Below are 18,253 nucleotides of genomic sequence, written 5' to 3' on the forward strand. Positions count from 1 at the left end.
AGGAAGGAAGGAAGGAAGGAAGAAAGAAAGAAAGAAAGAAAGAAAGAAAGAAAGAAAGAAAGAAAGAAAGAAAAGAAAGAAAGAATATGAGTTTTCCTTACATCATTCTCTTCCCATATCACTTATTTGGGAACAAGTAGGAAAATCATCAGCTACAGTGTCGTGGACTTTTTAGAATCCATAAGTCCTAGAACCAATGCCTCCGGACGATGGGACTGGAAGGACAGGACTAGTTTGAGGAAAAGGTGGGGAGACAACCAGATGAAGGGTAAGCATTAAGGGTTTGTGAGACAGGAGCCAGGACAATGGAGGTTTGTTTTCATTTCTTTGGGTTTTCCAGCCCTCCCTCCATGCCCTGGGAACATCATTCGACAAGATAAAGGCAAGACAGAACAAGAGGCCTGAGGTATCAATTACTTTATTATTCTGCAGGGACAGCCCCAGGGCCCAGGGCTCTGCTACTCTTTGTGGATGTCTTCGTGGGTGGCCACACCCACCTTTATCACCAGTATGAGGAACTCCTCGAAGTTAATTGCACCATCACTATTGACGTCCAACTCTTTGAACCAGGTATCTGCATCCTTTTTCTGTCAAGATGAAGGAGAAAGAAGCCGGAGTGTAAAGACCTTGGCAAAAGCCGAGCCATGGCGGTCTACATAGGGTGGTGTGGGGGAACAGGGACCCAGGGCTTCATCAGCCAGGCAGAAAACCCCGACCGCACCCAGCCCCCTCCTCACCTTCATGTAGCGAGGACACTCTGTCTCTAACAATTTCTTCAAGTCATCCCTGTAGAGGGCGTGGTAATTCCCCTTCTCCAGGGAGTACTTGTGGTAAACATCAATGAGGGAGTTCATGGCACTCTCCAGTTCCGTCAGCATGGTGCCCAAGGATCTGTTCCACCTGGAACACGGGGCACATTGGAAATCCCAGGATGGGGGTGGTGCCTCTGCCCCCAGCAGAGTGAAGACTGAAGGGATACTCATTACCCCAAGTAACGGCTTTGTCCTGGCCTGCACCATTCAAAGAGCTAAGCCCAGTGGGTGGCTATGGGTTTCCGAAGGCTACGATGGAAAGGGGTGTGGGAGGGGAAGGGTCCACACACACACAATGCCTGCCAACTCTCCCTGTGCCCTCAGCCAAACAACAGTGTTAGAGGACCCGGCTCTGTCTTTAGCCCTGTCTCACCGTCTTCCTCCAGGAGCTCTGGATCTTGCTCCAGACCTCCCTGAACTTTCTCTCCCCTCTCTGCTCCACTTCCAGCCTTCCCCACTGGGGGCCCAGCCCCAAAGCATGGGGCAGACTCAGGCAGTCCTACTTACCAGGTCTCCCCGAAACAGAGTTGACAGAGGACATGCAGGGTTCAGTGTCGGCTCCCTTTTATAGCAAGTCAGGCTTTGGCCAGCTGCCATGGCCCTAGGTCGTGCAGAGACAGCTCCTCCCTTCCCAAGTTGCCACAGTCTCTGGTTTCCCAACCAGATGAATGGGGCAATCACTGCACAGAATGAAAATTTCTGATGGGACATGGAGGGGTAGGAAAGGTGGAAGGAGGAAGGCATTTGCCAGGCAGTAATGCCCAGAAGGAGAAACCAGGCAAAGACCATGGAGAAGACTGCTTTGGTGAGAGCCACTGGCATCATCTGGCTTGGCCAACCAGGATGCCCACTCTTGAGTCCTCCTCACCATTGCTGCTGCTAATCCCATGCACTGAAGCCTATCCGTGCGTCTCTGAAACGGAGCTAAGTTGAAAGCATCATTTTGAGCGTTTGCGTAAATAAGCACATTTCTGCATGGCTTTCATCAGATCCTTGGAAGGGTCCAAAGGCCCCTAAAAGGTTAAGAAGACTTGTCCTAGCTGCTGGATTTCAGTAGAGAAAGCTGGGCTATTTCTACAATGGCTGTTGTTTGTGTGTGGTTGGACTCTGTGGGACATGTGCTGCTGTATCAGGCTCTCTCCCGCAGCCCACACCCCTTCCCAGCTCTCTTGCTCCGGAAGCTGGGGGTGCACTGTGCCCTGGGACATGGAGGCTGGCTTGGGGTCCTTCTGCATGCAGGAGGGACTGCGTAAACACGGCAGGGACCCTTCAGCCCTTCCTGGCGGGAGTGTGAGCCTCTGACCCCAGAAGTCTGGGCTGAAGAGGAACCCAACTCTGTGGGGGTCAGCTGGGGAAGAAGGGGTTCTTTGGAGAAGTCAGAAGTGCTTTGTGGCCAAGGGGAGAAGAGGAGGTGGCCAATTCCCCCAGGATTTCAGGAGGAGCAAGTACTCCCTTCCCCCAACAAGATACCACTCAGATTAACTGGCTTCCAGTGCTCAAGATTTGTGGTGTATCTCTATTGTTACAAAACACGAGAGTCTCCGTACATGCCTATCAGAAAGGCAGTGCACAGAACCCACCTAGTCTGTGACAGGGAAGCAGACACCCAGGAGGGTGAAGCAGTTCACCCAGAGTTTCCCAGTGCACAAGTGTCAGGGCCCAGAGCATCATGAGCCAGAACATGACCTGACAAGTACATGACTCTGCTGAGAAAACTCTCTTCTCTGCCTCATTCCTGCATTCAACAGATGCTTACCTGTGCCTCTGCAGGATGTAGGCCATCATCGCCTCCTGGGGGAAGTGGATGGGATTAGCTTCCTTCTCCTTCATGTTTCCACAGCCCTTTGGGCTTCATTAGATCATGACCTTTATAGCTGTGTGACTTTGAGCCAATTACCCTCTCCTTGCCTTAGTTACCTCAATTATTCAGAAGAGATTAAAAATAGAGTCTACCTGCAACCCACAGAATGGGAGAAGATATTTGCAAATCATACATCTGATAAGGGATTAGTATCCAGAATATATAAAGAACTCCTACAACTCAACAACAAAATTACCCCAATTGAAAAATGGGCAAGGGACTTGAATAGACCTTTCTCCAAAGAGGATATACAATTAAGCAAATGAAAAGATGCTCCATATCACTAATTATTATGGAAATCAAATCAAAACCACAGTGAGTTATCACCTCAGACTCATGAGATCGGGTGCTATCAACAAAAAGCAGAAATTGGGACGCTTGTACACTGTTGGTGGGAACGTAAAATGGTGCAGCTGCTTTGGAAAACAGTGTGATGGTTCCTCAAAAAGTTAGAAACAATTACTATATGATCCAGTAATTCCACCTCTGGGTCTATATCCAAAATAATTGAAAGCAGGGTCTCAAATAGATATTTGTACATCCATGTTCACTGCAGCATTATTCACAGTAGCTGAAATGTAGAAACAACCCAAGTGTCCATCCAAGGATGAATGAATGAATAGAATGTGGTATATTCACATAATGGAATATTATCAGCCTTTAAAAAGGAAGGAAACTCTGACACTTGCTACAACACAGATGAATCTTGAAGACATCATGCTACGTGAAATAGACCAGTCACCAAAAGACAACTACCATTTGATTCCACTTACATGAGGTCCCTAGGGTAGTCAAATTCGTAGAGACAGAAAGTAGAACGGTGGGTGTCAGGCCTGGGGGAGGGATAATGGAGAGTTAGTGTCTGTTGGGTCTAGGGTTTCAGCTGCAAGATGAAAAGATTCTGGAGATCAGTTGCCCGGCAACGCGAATGTAGTTAACACAGCTGAACGCTTAGATGGTGAATTTTGTGTTATATATTTTTTGCCACAATTAAAAATTTAAAACTTTTTAAATGCTTCCACCCCAAAAATAAATAGAATCTACCTTACATGTTCTTGTAAGGATTAATTATAGATGAAAAATATTTCAGATTTGTGAACTTTTCTTAATATGTATTATACTTTAATAAAAAGTTTACACAAAGAACGTGTGAAGTACTTAGGGCAGTACAGAGTACCCGAGCGAGTGAGCACTGGGTGAGCGTGTACCCTGATGACTACCCTGTGAGTGCCTGACTGTCCAGCCAGACTGTGAGCCCTCGAGGACCCAGGCTGGACCTTCCATCTCTGCCTCCCCAGGACCCAGCACAGTGCCTGGCAGACACAGTAACAGCAACAACGATCAGTAATAAGAACAAGTAATAGCAAACCAACATGGATCGGGCTTCCACCATGTGCCAGGAACTGTTGTAAGCGCTATACCTATGTCAACCCGCTTAGTACTCACTATAACCCGAGAGGTAGGTGTTGTCATAATCCCCATTTTACAGATGAGGGACTGAGGCCCACAGAGAGACGCAGCAAAGTGGCTTTTCTGAGACTCTCCTTAGGATTTGTTCATCAGCCTGGGATGGGGCTCCTGCCGACCTGTCTCAATGGGGGTGAGGACGAGGTTGACGCAGATGACATCATCCCAGACCCCTGACCCTTCAAGAGATGCCTCCCTCAGGACGCCTGGATCACTCAGTTGGTTAAGCGTCTGCCTTCAGCTCAGGTCATGATCCCAGGGTCCCAGGATGGAGTCCCACAACGGGCTCCCTGCTCAGCGGGGAGCCTGACTCTCCCTCTGCTGCTAACCCCACCTCTGCTGGTGCTTGCTCTCTCTCTCTTTCACAAATAAATAAAATCGTTTAAAAAAAGAGTGAGGGGGTGCCTGGGTGGCGCAGTCGTTAAGCGTCTGCCTTCGGCTCAGGGCGTGATCCCGGCATTCCAGGATCGAGCCCCACATCAGGCTCCTCCACTATGAGCCTGCTTCTTCCTCTCCCACTCCCCCTGCTTGTGTTCCCTCTCTCACTGGCTGTCTCTGTCAAATAAATAAATAAAATCTTTTAAAAAAAGAAAAATAAAAGGAGAGTGAGAGAGAGATGCCTCCCTTGAAGTCAGTCCCCTGAGAACACTCCCAGTGGAGACAGCTTTCTTTATCCAGAAATTAAGAAAACCATGCCCCAGGTCCAATGGGGCAGACCCAAGGCAGACATAAGCCACGACCTCCTCCTAGCATCACGTGCTTATCAGTGGAACTTGCTGACCAGCGAGACCCTGAAAGTTGCCCCAGAGTTGCTCTCCCTGGACCAACAGCCCCGGGGCTTCAGGGAGAGCAGCCACCAGGCTGAGCGACCTGGCAGAAGAAGGTGTCAAGAATTGGGTAAGCCCATCAGGGAACAGGCAGAGCCTGTAATCAGACCGACGGACATGGGGCAACCCAGGGGGAGCGGAACCTTACAGGAAGGAGTTCAGGCCTGGGTGTGTGTCCCAATAGCCCAACCAAGCCTGTGCCTGAGGCTGAGGAAATGAGGACACAGCAGCAGAGCCAGTGTAGAAACCCCTGCCCCCACCCCAGGAAAGGGCAGGAGATCTAGGCTGAGCCGCACCCTTAGCACTCAGGGTCTGTGGAACCCAGCAGTCCAGTGAGACAGGCAGGAGGACTCTTCCCTTGGGCCTGGGGAGGTAGGTAGCCTGGCTCACCCGGCCATCCATGCCTCTGGTCGTGACTAAGAGGCCCAGAGGAAGCAGCGCAGACTGGGGAATCGGATTCCAACACACAAGGCCCAACCCACAGGTGCAGCAGGACATGCACCTCCGAGGAGCAGTGCCGACCCGTGGAGCTCGCAGGAAGGTCCCGCGGGAGATGGCACGGAGCGTCAAGCACTGGCAGGTTGGCAAATGTGCAAGGGGTGCCAGCGGCAGGCCAGGCCCAGGGAGCAGGGGGGGCAACACGGTGCTTCAGAGCTTCACTGGTCAGAAACAAAGGCCCCGGTTCAGACCACAGGGCACTGCCCCTCCTGTGGCATTCAGACCCAGCTGCGGGAGGGAACCAAACCAAGTCCTGTAAATGACCCCCCCCAGGTCATTGGCATAGGGGCAGTGATGGTTGCCCATTGTTCTTGGAAAACTCTTCATTGCTATCACAATACACTCAGGGCGTGGGTTCCCAGACAACCCTCTGAGAAGAAACCCACCACGATGGCCCCTACCAGGCCCTAAAGGCAGAGAAGACTGACCCAGAGAGATGCCGTATCAGATTCCCGGGCTCCCAGGGAGAGAGAGAAAACCAAACATGGAGACGGGCAGGGGCAGGTCCCTGCTGGGAGGGGTCAGAGACCTCAGGAGGGCTTGGGTGGTGAGTCACAGTAGCCCCAAGGGGAGTAATGCCCTCTTCAGCCTCTATTAGTAAAACCCAGACCCAACCCTTCTCCCCTCCCGGAAGCCCTCCCTGATTGACAGTAGCCTCGGTTCCACCCATCCCTCTCACCACACAGGCCAGAATGTTGCCCTTTGCCCTGACTTAGTGTGTGCAAAATGCACCTCACAACCTCTGCTCTCAGACTGGCTCTGACACCAGCCAGCCCACGCCAATTACACACGTGACCCTGCCGGGGTCCCAGGCCCAAGCCTCCTTTGTATACTTTGTACACTGATTCCTTGGCTCTCCTCAGCGTGGGCCCCTGTCTGGCGTGCATTCGTCCTCCCGGCCCCCGTCGCTCGTGCACGTGCACAGCCTGAGTGGTCAGAACATCACAGGTGAGCCCCGTCTTCCATGTCAGAGAGCCGGTTCCCCAAGAGAAGAGACGCCCCCTCAGACTGGGGCTCCCGGAGTCCGGGGGCCGTGTCCCCCCCAGACAGGGGCTGGACTGGGTGAGCCCCCAGGGAGCAGCAAAGCTCCTCTCCGGACCCTCAGCGGATACCCAGAACCATGAATAAGGAATTCCCAGCACATCTGTGGGATTGCTTTATTCTCTTCCCTCACAGCTGTGCGTTGCACACGCGTGTGCCCAGAGCCCTGCAGCCGCGCGGGGGCAGGTGCGGGCGGAGGCCCCCTAGTGCAGGCTGTGCCGGGTGCAGTAGCTGGCGCACAGCTGCCGGCGGTACAGCAGGTGGTAGTGCGTCAGCAGCCGCCCCAGCACCAACAGGAACTCCTCGAAGCCGATCTGGTTGTCCTTGTTCTTGTCTGCAGCCCGGAATAGCTCCGAGACGTAGTAGGGCTCCTTCCGGCCCTGAGGAGGGGCAGGGGGTCGGTCACCTGCCCAGGCCCCCAACCCCACAGCCCGTGGCCGGGCCTCCATCACCTTGCAGGACACAGCCACTCCCTCAGGCAGAGGCCAGGACACTGCAAGGGGCAGAGTTAGGCTCCGAGGGGGAGATGTGGCGGGTACGCCTACAGCTAGACCTGGGGCTGCGTGGGCACCGCTGGCCTGCTGCTCTGGCAGCGCTGAGTGGCCTGGTGCCTCCTGACACATCTGTCCACCATTGGTGGCTGCTTAAGCCTGTCTTCCCAGCTGTGCTGAGAGCTAGCCAGCAGTGACAGCCTGGCCCAGGGGCTTCTGGACGGAAGGCCGTGCCCCCTCCTTCACACCGGCAGCTGCCCAGGGCACAGCCCACCTGCCCCTCCGGCCTGCATCCCCAGTACTGTTGCAGGGACACCAAGGAGTGGGACCGATGCCTACATGCTATGCTGCCCAGGGATTGTTTGTGACACCGAGCCCGTGGCACCTGCTCAAAGTGCAGAAGGAGGGGAAAGTCAAGGTCATGGGCGCTGGCGCCATCCCGCACGTCCCAGAGCAGGCGACCGGGAGGGCCAAGGGTCAGGGATGCTACGGGGGAGGAACAAAAACACTTGAGATGGAAGGGACAGCCAGAAGGAAGGCAGGGGTCAGCATGCAGCCCAGGGAGGAGAAGGCACGGGCGGGGTCATGGCAGGAGCCCCAGGCAGGGCCTCAGAGCCGGTTTCGGCAGGATTTGGCAGATGGGTGTGGGGACCCAGACTGGAGTCCTCTGAAAGCCTCCGGGGAAGAAAGTTGTTGCATGGTCAGCAGCTGGGGGCCTGGAGGGTGGCCCTCATCTCTGTGGGCCGGTTTGCAACATGTTTCCCCCCACTGCCCACCACCATTAATTCACCTGATCTTATCTCCTCCACAAAACTGGTTTATCTGAGACCCTGGGGCTTCCTGCGTGGGCAGGCTCTCCCTAGCTCCCGTCAGCTCAGCCCCCCTGGCCCAGGCTGCTATCTGTCTGCCCTGTGCCTGCTGTCTGTCCCTGAGGGCCCTGTTCCCCGGGCTGGGCTGTGAGCCCCAAAGAGCAGGGTCTAGCCGTCCTTGCCTAGCCCCACGCTACAGGTGATTGACCCTGAAAAGAAAGTCACCCTGGTCCCCTCTGTCACCCTCAAGACGACACTCCAGTAAGCTAAGGACAAAGCTCTCCTCTGATGTTTCCCGAAGGTAGGTAAGGGAACAGGCCAGGTGAAGGAGGAGGTGCTCCTGGAAGGGGGTGACCTCCAGTCAGGGCACGGACCTGAAGCCCTCTGGAGGTCATGGTCCAGAGACCCCCTCAGGCATAGCACTGAGGGCAGAGGGCAGCACCCCAGACATTTCTGCCAGCCTTGCAGTCCCCAAGGTGCCTGGTAATTATAGGGCCTGATAATGGAGAAGATGTGCAGGCCTGAGGCGGTTTCTGAGCTCCCAAACTGGTCCAAGAACCTCTCTTAGCCCTTCAGGCGGCAGCTAGAAGGGGACACTGCCTGTCCTACCCACCTGACTTCTGCCCAAACTGTTCTCACCCAGGCATGGTGACAGGAAGGTTTGTACTGGTCCCAGGAGAGGGGGCCTGGGGCTAAAAGGGTAGGCTTGGGGCAGGATCGCTGACTGAACTGGGCTGAGCATAGAGGGAAGACTTAGGACCTATTGTCTCAGGAAACAGGATGAGCAGAGGAATAAACAGGTTGGAGTCAGGACTAAGTCTCAGGGATGAGCTACACTGGGGCTGCAGTGGGGCCCGGCAGGGAGTTTCAGGAGAGGAAAGGAGGAGAAATAAAGCTGGGCCAGATCCACCCTCCCTCTGCCACAGACCCTCCTGTCCCAACTCCCTCTCCCCTCCTCACTTAAGTAGGAATTCTCTTGGGAGATAGCTCCCCATACCTACACCCTCACCACTCGCTTCCAACCCCACAACCCACCCTATACTTCACCCCCACCTGACCCCAGACCCCACACACCAGGCTCTCCATGAAGCGGGGTACATTGTCCAGAAGCAGAGCCTTCAACTCCTCCAGGGACAGGGTCTCCACATCCCCCTCCCGGGCCGCGTACTGACAGTAGCAGCGGATGATTTGGAAGAGGGATTCCTCCACTGGCGTGTGTGTCATGGCGGCTGGGCCCTGGCCGGGACAGGAAGCAACTCGAGATGTGTCACTGGAGCACCTGGGGACAGTGGTGAAGCTGAGGGGAGAGCAGCACCTTGGCTAGGCCAACCCACAGCAGATGGGCGCTTCCTCCAAGAACCTTCTGCCCTCTCGTTCAGCCCACCTTCCCGCACCTTGTCTCAGGTCCCCTCCCTACACTCCATCTGACCCCTTGCAAACATGGCTCAGAGGCCCTGCCCTGCAAGACTGCTTTGCTGTGAGTGCTCTGGACAGGGCTCTGGTCCTTCCCGGAGACCATGGGCTTCCTGAGGACAGGAGCTGTGCTCTCTGCTCCTAGACCCTACTCTCAACCTAAGAGACACCAGAAATCAAGAATAAGAAGAATCCAGACTCCTTGGTGCAGGACAGCACTTTCCAAAGGAAATACTTTTAAACCCTTGAGAAGTCAAGATCCCTACTACTAGACTACTTCATACCACAAATGTCATATTGAAATAATTAAGCCACCCAGAAACCCCAACCCTGCTCAAGTGCTGTTTTCCTTTTTCAATCGAATGTACAGACAACACAAAGCTGCCCACCTTGTCCTGACCACTGCCTTGCTGCATGACCCTCTAACGGAGTCTACTTGCCATTCACATGGTCCCTGCAGTCCTGAGTTGGGCTGGCCAGCTTTGGGGCAAACAGGGGCACCTACAGCCTCTTGTGGTCGCCCCACAGCACCAACCCCAGTGCTCTGCACACAGATGAAGTGCTGATGTCCCCACCTCCTCCTTCCCACATCCTGCAGAGATGAGATGCCTGTTTTCAGAAGGCAGGGTTACCCTATCAGCTCAGCAGTCTCCTCCAAATTCTGTACAGGTAAGAATCATAGCAACTGCTGGTTCTGACTCTTACGGAGCCAGCCGAGCACTGGATAAAGCCTTTTATACAGAGTATAAATGTAATGTAATGTAATCCTCATAGTGACCTTATAAGGTAGACATTATCTCCCCATTTTCCTGAGGAAGAAATGAAATCCAGAGAGGTTAAGTAAATTTCCCAGAATCACACAAATGCTCCACCTGGAGCTAGATTCGAACCAACTGGGAGACCATAATTACCCTACTGGGACATCCATCACAGCACACATTCTCAAGAACAGGTAAGCCGCCCACCTCCGCTTTCTTAGATCTGCACAGACTCAGCACTCTCCCCCCACCTCCACTACTCTCAGAAGTGCTGACCTGTGCTGTTGGGACAAGGTTGCTCCGAATCCACAGTGCTGGCCTATGGTTTGTCCTAGAGATTCCCCAGCGCTCAGGCAGGAGGTATTGGTGCAAGCAGGGGCCCAACCACCAGGTCCTACATCCTGCCCATCCTTGGTGCTTCTAATTACGGCAGCCAGTGTCGTGACTCTTCACAGGTTCTCCAGGAGCACGACCCACCGAGCCTTAATTGCACTCCTGAGATGACATCACATGACACTTGCTTCCTACAATTAACTCAACCAGTTTCAGGGACCCACCTTCCCTCAGAGCCTGATCTGAAGTATCTCAGAACCGCAGGACGTCACACTGTCCGTCTCCCTACCTCTGAGTTCATCCTCCCAGCTCCAGGGGTTGGGTGGGGTCAGACCCACAAAGTAAATACATCTTCCTCCAATGTCCTCCCTCAATTACTGAGCCCCCAGACTCTATACTCACAAAGCACATTAATTCATCCAACAAATATTTCTGGAGTCCCCACAGTGTGCGAGGACCTCGTTAAGGAATGTGAGTATGACGTGGGGTCAGCTCATAGGGTGGGGATGAGTGGAGGGGACAGCATTGCCCACTGGCACGATCTGTGAACACTACTGGCTTGGTGGCATGAACAGGGTACGCTGGTGCCCAGCAAGGAACACTTTCTACCTGGAGAAGAGTTGAAGATTTCCTTAGGGAGATGATATTTGAGTTGGAACTTGAAGAAAGGGTTAATTGCAGGGAGAAGCCTGGAGAAGGCTGGAGAGGCAGGAAGGAGACAGAGCATGAATGGGCCTGTGTGCCAAGCCAGGGCTGCACTTTATCCCAAGCACAGAAAGAAGCTGAAAGAGGGTTTTAATGGACTGGGTGATGGGCGGGATGTGAGAAAGAAGTGGTAGGAATAGCTTTGTTGTAAGAAAATAACTAACGGCAATTGGAAGTGACCCTACCCTGAGCGCGCCCCTTATCTCAGCCCGGCTCAGCCCTGAGTCTCCCCTGGTAGAGGCCACACGGGCTAGTGAGTACATCTCCCAGAAGGGGGCGCCAAAGGACAGGTAATTGAATCCCTGAATGTTGGCGGGAGGTTAGGGGAAGACCTAAACCAAAGACTTTCAGTTTGCAGGGTGAGCCTTCATCTACCAGACATAGTGATTTCTCCAGGAAATAAGTGGCTCACCAATACACATTTATGTTTCCAGAATAAAAACAGAGCTCAAATTTCTAAAATGTAACACAATTTGGCAATGCCAATCTACAGTCACAGAGATTTTTATTGAATACCTTTAATTCAGCCATCACTGTCCTGGGAATAAATTCACAAGAAAATAATTAAACAGATATTCAAAAGCAATAGGTAGTAAAATGTTCACCCCTGCATTTTCTGTAGCCAAGAAACAAAAATAAAAATAAAAACCTTGAAACCACCTAATTAACAAATTTGATATACCAACATGTCCTTGGACCATCACTGGATAATGATCTGTCGTTCAAAAGGAACTCCACTTTCAACCCATACTTGTTTGGGGGGAGGAGCCCATACTGCACCCCTCTTCACCCTGACTTCTGCCCAACCTGGACAAAACAACTCCCTACACCGTCCCAATGCACAATGATGACCTCCTTCCCCAGCTCTGCTATGATCACTCTTCTCGCTTAATGCTAGACTGTGGGCAGCTTCCCACCCACTTCATCAAGGCTAGCCTGATTTTTTATGAATGCCTAGTGATTATTTGTTTGCATGTATCAAAAATTATTTGATTAAGCCATTACTGGAAGACATTTAAATTACTTCAAATTTCTACATTTCAACCAACTCTTCCTTAATATTGACATTTCTTAAGAATTTTGCCATCTATGTTAGGTGCTGGAGAGAAGGGGGACAGAAATGGATTTACACCCCCTTCCCCAGCCAGAGCTGCCCCTCGTGTGCACTGAACCCCAACCCCAGACCAGAGCTGCCACCCACCTTCCAAATGCAAGCCCCTGAACCCCCAGCTCCACAGCTGCCCCCCCCCACACCCACGTCTAGACACAGGTGTGACTGCTACACCACGTACAGCTATATGCAGACCCATGAGAGGTCCTCTTAGCCATGACTTCCTTCTCTAGGGGAAAAGAACAGGAGTACGCCAACAACTTTCCCCACCCTAATCTAAAAGTCAATAGACACCTTTACGGTGTTACATTAATCTGTATATGTCCATATATTTACCTTTACCTATGAGATTTACGCTTTCCTGTGCTTCCACATTGCTTTTTCATGAGTTTTCATTTCAATTTTAAGAAATGTCTTAGGCATTTCCTGTAAGTCTAATGATGAGCTCCCTGTTTTGTCCGGAAAACAAAAAAGAAAAACCCAGGACCTATGGCTGCATGGGTGAGTTCTACCAAACATTCAAAGAAGAATTAATACCAATGCTTCTTAAACTCTTAAAAAAAAAAAATAGAAGAGGAACACTTCCAAACTCATTTAATGAGGCCAACATCTCCAGATACCAAAACTAGGCAAAGACACTACAAGAAAGAACTACAGGCCAATAGCCTTGATGAACATACATGCAAAAATCCTTAACAAAATCCTAGCAAACTGAATTCGGCTGCACATTAAATGGATCATACACCATGACTAAGTGGGATTTATCCCAGGGATTCAAGGACAGTTCAATATATGGAAATTGAAGTTATAACATGTAAACATAATGAAAGAAAAAAATACATAATTATCTGAATAGATGCAGAAAAGGCAGTTGACAAAGTTCAACACCCTTTCCCAATTAAAACTCAACAAAATAAGTACAGAAGGACCTTAACACCATATATGAAAAACTTCTAAGTAACTTCATAATCAATGGGGGAAACAAACTGAAAGCTTTCCTTCCAGGATCTAGCACAAGCCGAAGGTGTCCACTCTTGCCACTTCTTTTAAACATGATATTGAAACTCCTGGTAGAGAAATTAGACAAGAAAAAGAAATAAAAGGCTTCCATAGAGAAGAAGAAATAAATTTATCTCTATTTGCAGATGACATGATCATACAAAGAAAACTCTGAAGACTAAACAACAATAAACATATTATAAATAATAAACAAATTCAATAAGGTTGCAGGATACAAAATAAACATGCAAAATCAATGTATTTTACACAAACAACAAACTATCCAAAAGATAAATTTTTGAAAAAATCTCATTCACAATAGCAAGAAACAGAACAAAATGCATAGGAAATAACTTACTCAAAGAGTTGAAAGACCTTCACACTGAACATTATGAAAATATTGATGAAGGAAATTTTAAAAGACACAGATAAATGGAAAAACACCCTATGTCCATAGATATTAACAATTAATACTGTTAAAGTGTCCATACCAAATGATCTACAGATTCAATGCAATCCCTATCAAAATCCCAATGGCATTTCTTATGGAAATAGAAAACAATGCTAAAATTCATATGGAACCACAAAAGACCCTGAATAGCCAAAGCAATCTTGGGCAAAAAGAACAAAGCTAGGGGTATCACACTTGCTGATTTCACAACTCATTACAAAACTATGGTAATCAAAACAGTATGGTACTGGCATAAAAACAGAAATGAAGACCAATGGAATAGCATAGAGAACCCAGAAATAAGTCCACACGTACGTAGGTCAACCAATCTTTGACAAGAGTGCTGAAATGAGAAAAGGGTAGTCTCTTCAGTAAATGGTGTTGGGAAAACTGGATGCAGAAGAATGAAGTTGGACCCTGATCCCACATCGTACACAAAAATCAACTCAAAATGGAGTAAAGACTTGAATATAAGACCTGAAACCATGAAACTACTAGAGAAGAACATAGGAAAAAAGCTTCCTGACATTGGTCTGAGCAATAATTTTTTTGGATGTGGAGACCAAAATCACAGCCAACAAAAGCAAAAATAGACAAATGGGATTACCTTAAATTAGACGCTCTGCACGGCAAAGGAAACGTCCAACGAAGTGAAAAGGCAAACAACAGAATAGGAGAAAATATTTGCAAACCATATATTTGATATCCAAAATATATAAGGAAGGCATACAACTCGATAACAAAACAAAAAATATTTTTTAATTTAATTTTTTTTTATAATCCAACAAAAATATTTTTAATGGGCAAAAAATCGGAACAGACATTTCTCAAAAGAAGACATACAATGGGACACCTGGGTGGCTCAGTGGGTTAAGCATCTTCCTTTGGCTTGGGTCATGATCCCAGGGTCCTGGGATGTCAGGTTCCCTGCTCAGTGGGGAGTCTGTTTCTCCCTCTCCCTCTACCCCTCCTCCCACTCGTGCGCATGCATGCGGGCGCCCTCTCTCTCTCTCTCTCAAATAAATAAATAAAATCTTTAAAGAAGAAGAAGAGGAAGGAGAAGGAGACATACAAATAGCCAACAGGTAAGTGAAAACATGTTCAACTTCACTAATCAGGGAAATATAAATCAAAACCACAAGGATATATCATCTCATACCTGTTAGAATGGCTATATTCAGAAAGACAATAAATAACAAATGTTGGCAAGGATATGGAGAAAAGTGGATACCTGTATACTGTTGGTAGGAATGTAAACTGGTAAAGCATTATGGAAAATAGTATGGAGTGTCTTCAAAAAACTAAAAATAGAACTACCTTATGATCCCACAATCCCACTTCTGGGTATACATCCAAAAGAGATGAAATCAGGATCTCAAAGAAATAATCTGCCCTCCTATGTTCGTTTCAACATGATTTGAAAATAGCCAAGATATGGAAAAAACCTAAATGCCCATTGGAGAACAAATGGATAAAGAAAATGTGGCACGCATATTCAATGGAATATTATTAGCCAAAAAAGAAGGAAATCCTGCCATTTTCAACGTGGGTGAACCTGGAGGACATTATGCGAAGTGAAATAAGGCGGACACAGAAAGACAAACACTGCATGATCGCACTATACATGGAATCTAAAGAAGTTGAACTCATAGAAATAGTAGAAAAGTGTTACCAGGGGCTGCAGGGAGGGGGAAATGGGGAAATGTTGGTCAAGGGTTACCAAGTTGCAGGGGCGCCTGGGTGGCACAGCAGTTAAGCGTCTGCCTTCGGCTCAGGGCGTGATCCCGGTGTTATGGGATCGAGCCCCACATCAGGCTCCTCCGCTATGAGCCTGTTTCTTCCTCTCCCACTCCCCCTGCTTGTGTTCCCTCTCTCGCTGGCTGTCTCTATCTCTGTCGAATAAATAAATAAAATCTTTAAAAAAAAAAAAAAAGGGTTACCAAGTTTCAGTTATGCAAAATGAATAAATTCTGAAGCTCTAATGTAAAACGACGCGACCATACTTAATACTTTCTTGTATACTTGAAATTTGCTAAAGGAGTAGATTGTAAGTGTTCTCACCACATAAAAAATGTAATTATATAAGGTGACTAGTATGTTAATTAGCTTGAATGTGGTCATTATTTCACAATGTCTTACGTATATCACATCATCAAATTGTACACCTTAAATATATGCAGTTATTAACAGTCAAATATTTCTCAACTTAAAAGAAGAACAACACCTTATCTTCTAGAAGATTATGTTCTGGAGGGGGAAGTAGACACCTAGACAAAACTCTAGGTAGTGTGCTTAGAAAAGAACCACAGGCTTAGTGCCAAGCAGACATCCCCACAGCAGCCAGGGCACAGTCCTAGCCTTCACCGTCGTCCAGTTGTGAAAACCGGTCATTGAAAGTGACACCTTGCCATGGCCACAAGCCACCACAGCAAAGAACTCGCTCTCTAGTTAGCTTGAGAAAGACTCACTCAAAACTGGCCCTGAAGCCCAAGACCTCAAGGAATATGGGGGGGGGGGGTTCAAACAATTATTTTAAAAAGTAAAGAAATATGGCCACTTTGACACCAAAGATGATGAGTCAGGTTATAATGGTTAAATACTGAGGCTCCATTTGGGATTTTTACCAGTTCTCATCAGTGTTTATCTATTTTCTATTTTATAGACCCATTTTTTAAAAAGATTTTATTTATTTATTTGACAGAGGGGGACACAGCCAGCGAGAGAGGGAACACAAGCAGGGGGAGTGGGAGAGGAAGAAGCAGGCTCATAGCGGAGGAGCCTGATGTGGGGCTCGATCCCAAAACGCCGGGATCATACCCTGAGCTGAACGCAGACACTTTAACAACTGAGCCACGCAGGGGCCCCTTATAGACCCGTTTTATCTTTACAGTTAGAACCAACTGATATTGTAGTCGATGGCCTCGTTGGTATCTGGAACTACTAGTGATGGTCTATGGTTGAGAGGGGTTACTAGATGCTTTAGAACACTTAGGGAGAATGTTTGAGATGAAAGAGAAAGGGTGGGGGCGCCTGGGTGGCACAGCGGTTGAGCGTCCGCCTTCAGCTCAGGGCGTGATCCCGGCGTTCTGGGATCGAGCCCCACATCAGGCTCCTCCGCTATGAGCCTGCTTCTTCCTCTCCCACTCCCCCTGCTTGTGTTCCCTCTCTCGCTGGCTGTCTCTATCCTGTCGAATAAATAAATAAAAATCTTTAAAAAAAAAAAAAAGAAAGAGAAAGGGTGACATTATTGCATTTTCTGAGTAACTTAATTTCTTTGCCATGTAGAAAATTAGAAGAGTATCGGCGTTTGGAAAGAGCCTGGACTGCTTCTGTCGGGTGGGGAGGCTTCTGGAAACTGAGGAGATTACTAAATATATAGAAATAACTAAATGAGCACTTCCTCTGTGTGGAGCACAGACTTCACACCTACCCATTCATCTCACCTGCCTAAGGGCTGCTGATAAACAGCCCAAGAAACAACTTGAGGAATATGCTCGAGGCAACAAACTACTAAATGCAGAGGTGCAGTTCATACCTCGGCTGTCTGCCTCCATGGCATCTGTTTCTTTTCTCCTTTCTTAACAGCTCTATTGAGATTATCATTGACGTATAAAAATTACATATATTTAAGGTGTACAACTAGGTTTGATACATGTGTACATTGTGAAATGATCACCACTATTGAGCCAATTAATATATCCATCACTTCATATCATTACCAGTGTGTGTGTGTGTGTGTGTGTGTGTGTGTGTGTGTGTGTGTGTGTTGGGAGGATTTAAGATTTATCCTTTCAGCAGACGACAGTTCTGTCAACTCTCATCACCATGTTGTACATGAACCATGTTATCTTGCCTCTGAATAACCGCGGACCCGGCCGGGGGAGGACTCCTACAACTTGAAAAGATTGCTGATACAAGGGCACACACAGGTGGGAGCCAGGCTGATACGTTCAAGAGGTGGAGGGGAGACGGCATAAAGTAAAGGAAGCAGAGAGAGAGGTAGGAGCTGGGGTACCTTTGTGAAGGGAGCAGAGGCCAGACCAAGAAAGACTTTGCAAATGTGCAGTTTCCTCTAAATGGGATGGGAAGCTATTAAAAGATACGCCGTGTTCATGAACCGGAAGACTCTGCTATTGCAAAGCTGTCAGTTCTCCCCGAAGTTACCCATAGATGCAGGACAATCCCTATCAAAACCCCTGCCAGGATTTTTGTGGAAATTGACAACCTGATTCTAAAAAGTATATGGAATTCAAAAGGCTAAGAACAGTGGATGATTATGAAGCAGAGTTGGAGGAGTCACAGTGCTAGACGGTAGGGTTTATTACAACAGCTACCACAGGGGCTGAGGGCAGGCCACAGAGACAAGAGCAACACACCCCGGAGCCAGAGCCTGCCAATCACCATGCCTCTCGGCATCCCACCACCCACTAAACTAGGTGCTCACATCTCTGGTCTGCAGTGGATGGTCAGAACGGAACCAGAATCCCAGGAGACCTCTCCTCCCCACTCAGGGGCTGATATCAACGTGCAGTGGCGTCCAAGGCTCCACAATGAACGGGACATAATGTCAGGGACCTGCTCTGCCCAGACCTCGGTATGAAAACATCAATGAACTACACTGATTTTAACAGAAAGCAAGCAGGCAGCAGCACCCTCCTCTTGCTCCAATCCCTGGAT

At 48.9% G+C, this 18,253-nt stretch overlaps 2 protein-coding genes across 2 annotated transcripts; both read right to left on the reverse strand.

The window, feature by feature from the left end:
- Positions 1 to 402: 402 nt before the first annotated feature.
- S100A8 (S100 calcium binding protein A8) lies at positions 403 to 1,448 on the reverse strand. Its single transcript, XM_045784452.2, has 3 exons — positions 1,320 to 1,448; positions 738 to 900; positions 403 to 587 (listed from the first exon to the last, which is right to left on the reverse strand). The coding sequence occupies exons 2-3, from the start codon at positions 876 to 878 to the stop codon at positions 459 to 461; spliced, it is 270 nt and encodes an 89-aa protein (XP_045640408.1). The 5' UTR covers positions 879 to 900; positions 1,320 to 1,448; the 3' UTR covers positions 403 to 458.
- Positions 1,449 to 5,283: 3,835 nt separating this feature from the next.
- LOC123783556 (protein S100-A15A-like) lies at positions 5,284 to 10,619 on the reverse strand. The gene is made up of 2 exons (XM_045784359.2): positions 8,881 to 10,619; positions 5,284 to 6,886 (listed from the first exon to the last, which is right to left on the reverse strand). The coding sequence occupies exons 1-2, from the start codon at positions 9,028 to 9,030 to the stop codon at positions 6,710 to 6,712; spliced, it is 327 nt and encodes a 108-aa protein (XP_045640315.1). The 5' UTR covers positions 9,031 to 10,619; the 3' UTR covers positions 5,284 to 6,709.
- Between the last annotated feature and the right edge of the window lie 7,634 nt (positions 10,620 to 18,253).

The sequence above is a fragment of the Ursus americanus genome, chromosome 2, assembly GCF_024610735.1.
Source record: "Ursus americanus isolate L20-20 chromosome 2, mUrsAme1.1.p, whole genome shotgun sequence".
In the NCBI taxonomy this organism is placed as follows: domain Eukaryota; kingdom Metazoa; phylum Chordata; class Mammalia; order Carnivora; family Ursidae; genus Ursus; species Ursus americanus.